Source organism: Orbicella faveolata, unplaced genomic scaffold (genome assembly GCF_042242905.1).
Source record: "Orbicella faveolata isolate gen_17 unplaced genomic scaffold, um_ofav_v1 contig_25, whole genome shotgun sequence".
In the NCBI taxonomy this organism is placed as follows: Eukaryota; Metazoa; Cnidaria; class Anthozoa; order Scleractinia; family Merulinidae; genus Orbicella; species Orbicella faveolata.
The window spans coordinates 5957657-5967308 of NW_028301553.1; the positions used below are offsets into that span (position 1 = coordinate 5957657).

At 37.7% G+C, this 9652-nt stretch overlaps 1 protein-coding gene across 4 annotated transcripts in view; it reads right to left on the reverse strand.

The window, feature by feature from the left end:
* Positions 1–9306, reverse strand: part of LOC110065752 (uncharacterized) — a 31124-nt gene extending 21818 nt beyond the window's left edge. For 2 of the 4 annotated variants that reach the window (XM_089295040.1, XM_089295039.1), the window contains exons 1-9: positions 9033–9306; positions 7818–7910; positions 5679–5750; positions 4670–4741; positions 2950–3064; positions 2586–2656; positions 1458–1551; positions 957–1048; positions 373–450 (exon numbers count right to left, since the gene is read on the reverse strand). In XM_089295040.1, the coding sequence (XP_089151166.1) occupies positions 373–450; positions 957–1048; positions 1458–1551; positions 2586–2656; positions 2950–3064; positions 4670–4741; positions 5679–5750; positions 7818–7910; positions 9033–9287 (942 nt within the window). In that variant the 5' untranslated portion in view covers positions 9288–9306. Of the gene's footprint in view, positions 1–372; positions 451–956; positions 1049–1457; positions 1552–2585; positions 2657–2949; positions 3065–4669; positions 4742–5271; positions 5336–5678; positions 5751–7817; positions 7911–8456; positions 8544–9032 lie in introns of those variants that run through there. The other 2 variants (XM_089295041.1, XM_020772918.2) reach the window with 2 other exon arrangements.
* Positions 9307–9652: the final 346 nt, after the last annotated feature.

Consider the following 9652-nt stretch of genomic DNA (forward strand, 5'->3'; position numbering starts at 1 on the left):
TACAGTGTACATGTACATCAACAAATGAACAGTACTAACTAAAGGTGTCCAGAGAGGTTACTTTGTTATCATTCCTTCCTACAATTAAGAAAAGTTTATCTTACAACAACATCACACTAGTCAGAAAAAGTCAAATTAATATTCTTTCTGCATGGCTAGAGACCACGACAGAGTGAAGTGTCTTGCCCACAAACACAAAGCCCAGGAAACCCAGAAGGACTCAAACCCATGTGTCTTGAATCAGAGTTAAACTCGCAAACCACTGGGTCACTAACTGCGCTTTTCCCCTCTAGAAACTGCACAAGACAAAATTGTTTGAATATATCTTTGGCATCTGTTAAATTGGGTTACGCATGCATTCATGGTACAAACTTTAGGCTTGTGTTTTTGTTTCTTCTCTGTTTCCTTTGGTTGCTCTGTCTCAGATTCACTGCCACTCTCTTCTGAGCTCTGTACAGAAAAATAATATTCTAACTTCAATAAGCTGTAACATGTAAATGCATTCCCTCCAATTTTAGTTGATTACTCATGTAATATTATTTCTTTGAATTTAATGGCACATCAAGACAACTTGACAATGTACTGTTACTGTAAGGGCAAATAAGATGGTGGACAGTTTTAGGAGTCAAGGGTTTCATATGACATAACTATCATGGGCGTCATTAAGTTTTGATTCACTTGTAGGCTGGCCTTGACCTTCACATCCGTAACAAACTTCTTACTTTATGGGTGAATTGTATCAACAACAGGCAGCCTCACTTGAAGCATCAAGGACCCATTAAGCATACTCAGCCATAACAGGTGTAATACAGGTTACAGCCCTTATCGACACCCCTGACAATTACAACAATGTTAGCTTGTCACATGAACGTTAACGAACATGAATTACATTTATTATTAATTTTGGATTTCATCAGGTTAGTAATGATCAAAGAAATTCTTCAAGAATCACTTGCCTCACTGATTGATTCTTCACTTGCTGAAGATTCTGTTTCACTTCCACTGCTGCTGGACGACGCCTCTTCCTCGTCCTCTGCACCTTCATCTTCTGTGCATTTGAGATTAGAAAATCAAGTTTGTGTACTGTTATGAAAATTTACATATTTATATGAACATAATGTGGAAGTTAACTAAGGTCTTTTAAGCCCAGTTGGTTCATTTATGTAGTTATTTGTGTTCATCTCCATTTCCTTCAGCTGCATGAAGTGGCCTGGAGGGCACCCACTTCAAATTATTGTCCATAATTAAATCTTAGTCAGGGATCTCGCTAACAAAACACAGCCCATCTGGCTTTTCTGGCTTTACACCTTCAAAGTTTCTCCAAAGTCTTTGTTTTCTTGTAAAATTCCAGCCAGATTTAAGTTCTCTTTCAGCCGTGGAAATAAGCTAGCCCAGCCAACCTTAGTTACATCCCTGTGGTAACCTAATGATCATTTTTCAAACTCAGTTCTCAGTACCTTCACCAGATGATTCTCCCAGTCCAACAAGCTCATCCCTGAAGAAATCTGAGGTTCCAATCAGATGTGGTAATGGACGATTGCCATATACATCCTACAAAAAGATACAGAGGCTTATAATGAGCACTGAGTGGACACGGAACCTTTGAGCATGAAAAGAACTCTTCACAACACATATGTAGGCAAACATGTACTGCATACAACAATCCTTTGGCTAATAACATATATATAATGCAAACTGATTCCAGACAGTGCATTCTGTCAAGAATTGGCAAATAACTGTGTGACTAGGGTATGAGAGACTCTGCTTTACTTTTTAATTACTAACTGTCCTTGAGCTTGTTTTATCAACTTGCAAGACTGATTACCAAAATCTGTGTTAAAGAGACTTGGGTGAAATTTGGTAGTACAAAACAGTAGTTTTACATCAAGGCAAGACCGTCCTCTAAATAGGATAATAGGAGTTACACTGCAGTTGACGATTTTCTTTATCCCTGTCCAGTCTGCTTGACATGGAGAAAAAAGCCACAGATCATTCTTGGAAGGTTAAAGACCTACTGGTCAGTAAATTAGAAACTCTTAAACAACATATGTGTAAGCCAGGGCTTCTAAAATTCTGTGCAGTAACACAGATGCAAATTTCAAGTAAATCTGCAAAGTCCTGCCAGATTCAAATTTTCACATTTTCCTGCAAAATCACCAGTTTTAGAGAGGCAACACTAATAAGTAGTTGGTGTTTCTGTTGCTGTTGTTATTGCGTAGGATAATGCTCATCATTTTCCCCACAAAATGGCAAAATTGCCATCTTTTTTGTTAAAAACGTTCTTCAAATCAGTGCAAAACTGATCAGTTTCCAGCGAAATTTGCCAGAAAATTCCCATGAAATTGGCTGTTTTTTTACTGATCATTTTTCAGGGAAATGTGCCCCAAAAAATACCGTAATTTCCTGCAAAATCAGCCGTTTTTTCCGCACATTTGTCTCTAAAAATCCCGCAAAATTTTCCTTTTTCTGCAACCTATCAGAATCCCTGATGAGTGCCTGCTGTTTAGTTGTACACTAACTAGGCTTGATTTCTGCAGCATTACGGTACATTAGAGATTCAAAATATTGTTTTAGACGAAACCAACCTTGGGCTCCAAAATAACTTGAGGCTTAAATGCTGTCTTCACATCTTCATCCTCTTCTTCATCATCAGAGTCTGTGTAGTGGACAATTAATGCACAGACACACATTAATCCTTCAGTTACCAGCTTCATACACAACATTCTTCACATCATTGTAACAAGGGTGAGACCTCTTTCTACATGATTGACATCAGCTTTAGAGCTGAAAACAAGTGATGAGCATTTAATGGCAAATGCAAAACTCCATTCTCCCTAAATCAGAGAGCTTATTCAGAAGCAAATGAGTTTCTTTCTTTTTTTTTTTTGGCAAAATTATATCAAGTTAGGTCAAAACCAAAATTTCTCCATGATTCATAATAATACTTACGTTCCGTTGTAAGCTCAAGTGTAACAAATGCATTATCCATGACACCAATTCCATGTCTAAGAGCTTCACTCAGTTTAGGGATAACTTCAGCTTCTCTCTGTTCTCTTGTTTTCGCCTTTTGATGGTAAAGATTAAATGCCAATATTATTAATAAAAACAATTTTTCCAAATCCTGCCCTTTGAATAGTTGAAGAAATACAGGGGTGGAGGCAAATTGACATTGTAGCTTGAAGAAAAAGAGGAAGTTAGAGGACCACAGGTTTCTTAGTGCTATGAACTATTTTACAGTAACCCTTTCAAATGGAATAAAGTTATTGATATTGATAGGTGGGCAGATCATGAAGTTTGTATGAAACAAATATTGTAACATTAGAGATACCACTACAGGTGTTAACTGGCAACAGCTGGAGAGAAAGTTATAAGACAGAGAGCGATGAAGAGACCTTCTTAAGGACCTATGCCCCCACGGTGTGAAAGGGATTAAGACAGAGACAGACAGAGATACCATTGCATCCTGGAAGACCCAGGGAGAGTTAGTGGAGGCAGAGCTCGAAATTAACTTTTTCGTTCGGGAGCCAGCTGGCGACTAATGGAAAAATTTTGGTCGCCAGATCGTAAATTTTGGTCGCCAACTTATTTTATATAATTTTAACTTACACAAGAACATGATTTTATACGTTACTTTGCATGCAAGAAAAGTCACAATTGAAGAGCAAAAACAATTAAAAACAACACGAGTAACACTTAGTTATAAAGCTACTGTTGTTCTCAGGTGATATGTCTCTGGTCCGAAGGTGATGGTTGTCTCCATAGTCATTTTAAACGAAGCGAAGCATAAAACGTTTTAAGTCCGTGGTTTTCATTGTCAGACAAACACGGGTCCTTGCGTATTTTCCCTTTGCCACTTCTTCGAAATGCCGTTCTTTATTTTCGACTTGCTTTCCTCGCCGCCTTTCGCTGCCGACAAACAACGCCACGCTTGAATCTTCATTCCCCACACGTAAAAACTCGCGTATATTCCTTCAACTGATTGGTATCTGCCGCCATTTTCGCGGCAAATGAAAAGCACATGGTGTTGAAGTGCGCCTGCAATCCCAGTTTAGGAAGAAGCCACTCAAACAATATGGCGTGCCGTGAACGCAGTATCGACGTGTCGAAATACATTCAATTTTTCGATTATCTTGTAATATTCAGACATTATGTTACTGGGGACGGAAAGGTGAGTTGTACACTAGCTACCATATCCGATTGATTTCCTAATATAAAGATTTAAAAATAAAGTTGTGTCGTGGTTTCCTTTAGTTATCGGACAAAACGCGACTCGCCAGCTGGCGACCAGTTCTGAAAATTTAGTCGCCAGTGCTCAATTTTTGGTCGCACTGGCGACCAGTGAGTCGCAATTTCGAGCCCTGGGAGGCAAGAGAAAGTAAAAGCTGCAGGGGAAAACTTGGTGAAGAAAAGTAGGAGAGAACGCGATGAGCCCCTAGGGACAGAGTCTTACCAAGCCAGTTATAGGTGTACATAGTTACATGTTATACACTATCAAGTAGATTGTTGATATGCTGTTAGCGGTTGCCTGATGTGGCCGTGAGATGGTGCAAGATTTCACGTGTAGCTTAACACAGACTGAGAGTCACCTGTTTGTAAGGTTACTTGAAGGGTACCCACTATTCATTAGAATGACACGACCTATTGTAAGAAACACTACAAATTTAAATACCTTCTCTGGCTCAGCAGGTTTTTCTTGTTCTTCATTTGTTTCATCTTTACTGACATCCTCTTCATAGACACGCTAAAAAAGTAATTAGAAAACAAACGTAAGAAAATACATGCACTGATTGGTAAAAAATCGTGCTTCTATAACTCCACAGAAACACAGAACTAGCACAAGCTGTTGACGTAATGATGGTGCAAGCAAAGAGAATTTACATTTTGATAATCACAGTTAACAAGTTGTTTTCCTTTTCTTCATTGCGGTGTTTTCTAAAAGAAATAGAAAACATGTTCTCCGTGTTTCTATTGAGTTATAGAAACACTCGTGAAAGTTTGGGAGAACTCGAAAAAGCTGTGCAAACACTCGCCTGTGGCTTGTGTTCCCACAGCATTTCTCATTATCCCAAACTTCCACTCGGGTTTCTATAACTCGATAGAAACATAGTACATGTTTTCTATTTCTTAAATAAAGAATTCACTATACAAACACTCATTCCAGTTGTGACATTTAACTATCAAATGCTTGCTGATTACAAGATTACACACATTTTACAGATTATAATGTAAAAAATATAATTGCAGCCGTGGTTATGGAGAGACTACACTTACATTTTCAATAAACTGAGCATTGGACAACATCAAGAAGTTGTTCATTGTATTCTTCATTGCGGTGTTTTCTAAAAGAAATAGAAAACATGTTCTCCGTGTTTCTATCGAGTTATAGAAACACTCGTGAAAGTTTGGGAGAACTCGAAAAAGCTGTGCAAACACTCGCCTGTGGCTTGTGTTCCCACAGCATTTCTCATTATCCCAAACTTCCACTCGGGTTTCTATAACTCGATAGAAACATAGTACATGTTTTCTATTTCTTAAATAAAGAATTCACTATACAAACACTCATTCCAGTTGTGACATTTAACTATCAAATGCTCGCTGATTACAAGATTACACACATTTTACAGACTATAATGTAAAAAATATAATTGCAGCCGTGGTTATGGAGAGACTACACTTACATTTTCAATAAACTGAGCATTGGACAACATCAAGAAGTTGTTCATTGTATTTTGAACCTTAGAATCCATTCCCTGGGAAAAACGAGACAAAAACATTTTAAATAATAACAACAGACATAATATTTTAAAATTACAGGTCTCCTGATGACAATGGTGAAATTAAGGTAACTACTCTTAGGAATTAAGGCCATTCCCCAGCATTGCATTGCACATCCCTACTGCGCATAATTTCACGCGTAATTAGCACACGCATATTATAAAATGGCGGCTTTTTCTTTACAGCTGGACCTCGCCATGGAGGTAAATCGTCATTTTCTCGCAAACGAGTATGGTGACCTATCATTTTTTTCTGTTGTCTTGAACTGAGTAATAAATTTCTCTGTGTAAAATAAATATGGACCAATTCTCTGTGTAGAACAAAAAGCAATTGTCGGAAACATGAATTTAGCAAGCAATTGTAACTACAATCATGGTGCTATTGTAAGGATTTTTATGGGTATAAACAAGGTGCTTTTGCTCCTAAACAAACATGGGGACCCCTCATTTTTATTTCAAAATTTAAGTTCCTATAATATAAACAATCGATAGGCAAAGTTTCACAAAAATCTCAGTGCAGGTTTTATTTCAGCGGAATGACCTTAATTAACAAATGGTTTGTCATATCAGTGTTGGAAACTAAATTTTGACAGCACTGGGCATTCTGGCAAGTGACTCTCAAAATGCATTCCCCTGGTATAATTTTCACTCACCCAGAACATGGTCGGAAGAGAGGACTCTACCAACTATGGCCAGGAAGATGCGTCCCCCTCCACAAAAGAAAATCAGCAAAAATATCTCTTACTAACAGACACCCGGTCTGCCATTTTGTGTTGAGCTTTCTTGTTCCGGTCCGATTTTACTGTCTTATTCTTGTTTTTATCATCAACTTTTGACACTCCTTCCATGGAAATATTTCTAAATTTCTGTAGTTTTAACTGAAAACAGCTAACTACTGAATTCGCCTAGGCCATCCCCCTTTTTTTTTCATTTATTGTCAAATGCATTTTCTGATTTTGGGTCGGTCGGTCAGAAAAGAAAAAAAAAGAACAAAAATAAAATTGGAAAAGGAGTCTAGAGCTAGGAGGCCCGGTACCTCAGCATAATATCCTTGGAGCCTGGAAACAACGAGGTGTGGTTACAAAGTCAACATCGCGGCAATGGAAGAAGGAAAAAGTCGACATCGTTGTTAAAATCAAACAAGAACAGGGAAAAACTAAAAATCTGTAAGGCAAAAAATTCCTTATCTTTCAGATTAAAGTGACAATTGGTCAGACGACGCTAAACAGAGAAAAATAAAAGGGATGGCCATACATCCCTACAGTCAAGACAATGGATTAAACAATTTGTCGGCACATCTCAATTCTCATGCACTAATTATTGCCTACTCAACTAAAGACCAGCAATATCACTTCATACATGTGTAACTGTTGTGTAAATTATCACTGCAAGGAAGCCAATTTCATTTTGTGTGAAATACAAAGGAGTGTATATTTAAGCTTAAATAATTTCCCAAGACTTGATCAAAACCAAATGGGCCAGAGATCAATGATTTGCACTTGCCCAACACTTTTTACACTCCCATTAGTGAGTGGGCAAGCACTAATTTCAAACACCGTAATATTATTGAAGCTATAGTTACTATTATTGCAAGCTACAATCTAACATAAGACAAGACAAGACATGAGACAAGCCAACATCTCATGCAAATACACTTTAAAAAATCTCCATGCTCAGAAGAGGGATGAAGCATTTTTATCCCTCCCTATCTGATCAATGTTATTTCAGAGCTTCACCTTTTCATCTTTTATACACCTGAATAACACTGAAATGGCGAGAGGTCATTGGATGAAAAAGCTACTGGTACTTTCTATAATCAAATTACTAATATTGGTAAAAATATTTAGTATGTACAGTGTATCTTCAAAGATTTGACCAAGATCTGAACTATTTGAACTGATCACAGCTTTCCAATGAATGAAGCAAAATACAGTCTATTGGGGCAGTGTGCCAATAAACATGAAAGTGTAAATTGAAAATTATCTAAGATACCGTAAATCAAATCTAAATACTTCATGCGGTGAGCATTTTCCATTGACGTACCTTGGTACTGCTGACCAATCCATCTACCTGAGTTTCAATTTCATGAGTTTGTAAAATCATCTTCTGAGAGAATTCTTGCAAGTAAAGAAGAAGCTAGAAAAATAACAAGTAAAACAACTTAATTTAATTAAGTGCTTCTCACTTAAAATCCTCCCTTTTAGGTTTAGACAACACAAATATTGTATGGCAGTCTAAGGCAGTTTGTAACTGATTGACATAATTTGTTCACAGTATTTCCTTATGCAAAATCCAGATTGTCACCTGAATTGTGTTAATATTCCTAAATTCGACCCTACAACATTGGCACGGAGGCTTACATGTAGTACTATATTTTGCTAATTGATCCAATGCACTTTTCTCTTCTGCAGAAAGTATATAGTGTATGAGCAGATAAGCATCAATAAGGCTACTAAATACAACTAATTTTTGTTTTTGGGAACCACACATCAACAGTTGTTTGTTTTGTTTCCTCTCAAATCTAGGGCAACAACCCTCTCATCAAATAAGAGCAGTGTTCCTGCATTGTTGTGAAGGTTGCTAGAAATATTTTCAGCTGCTTATAATCACAGTATCCATGAAATCTCTGAATGAAACACCACTATAAAAAGCTTATTTCAGTCTTACTAGCATAATAACTACCTCTTGAATGCTTATGTCCAATTATTTTACAAGGAGTCAAAACATTTCCTCCTGCTCAGGCAATGTGATATGCTACATTTGCTACCATACAATACTTATTTCCTCATCATTGAAGACAATAAGCCCTGATTGGTCTAAATCCTCAACAGTGAATATGCATGGGAAAATTATTTTTACAACTGGTGAGCATAATTTATAAGCTTAATTAAATAATGAAGTTCATATTTGACAATAAAACATATTAAATACTATATAATTTTCATATTTTTAGGATTTTTAAACTAGAAAGTGTCTGAACATGGCATCAAAAATTATGATTTCCTATTTTAGATTTCGACCAGTTACTTCTTAATAAGTAAATCTGGCTCTTACAGTGGGCAAATAGATAGCTAATCAGGTGCAATTATACAATGTGTAAGTTAAATGTCACCTTCACGTAATGAGGTGCCTAAATGTAACAGCCAAGCTATTTAAATTTACAAAAAGGGACATAAACACAACCTCCTGAAAATGTGTTTAAATCCCGAAACACGTCGAAACCGTTAGCACACAAACTGTAAAATATGATCTCCTCACCCCGGCATCGCCTGCAAGTGTCCAATTTGACGATCCTTTTCTTAGTTCCGCTACACTCCATGATCTCTCCCACACTTTCTCCTCGCTGGGAGCAGCTGTGCTGGGCTGAGATACCGTTGGTGTACCTGGAGGTTGTTGAGCAGTTGACGAAGGCTCAATCGGAGGTGCTGGAGGGGGAGGAGGTGGAGGGATACCTCCATCTAATGGAGGTGGAGGCGGAGGTGGCGGTGGTGGTGGCGGCGGCGGAGGCGCCATCTTGAATTTCCTGATGTGTTGTTCTCTCTGGGCACGTGACTTTAAGCCTCGATCGTGTGTTACGAAGATGATGGGACGGGGTAAAAATAACACGCGACGAAACAAATCAAACTGATATTCCTTGCATGTACAACTAATACTAGCCCAAAAATTTCGGCAAAGTGTTGACAACTCTAAAGTTCCCAGCCAAATATTAACATCAGTAAAGTAGGGATGTGCTTTTGGACTCCAATATACTGGGATCACCCAGAATAACACTATTTATTCTCCCCGGGTTATTCTGTATCTCTCGGTTTTAGCAATAATTATAAACCACACGTACAAAATGATATCGATAAATGAAAGAAGCACTGAAGTATTGAAGG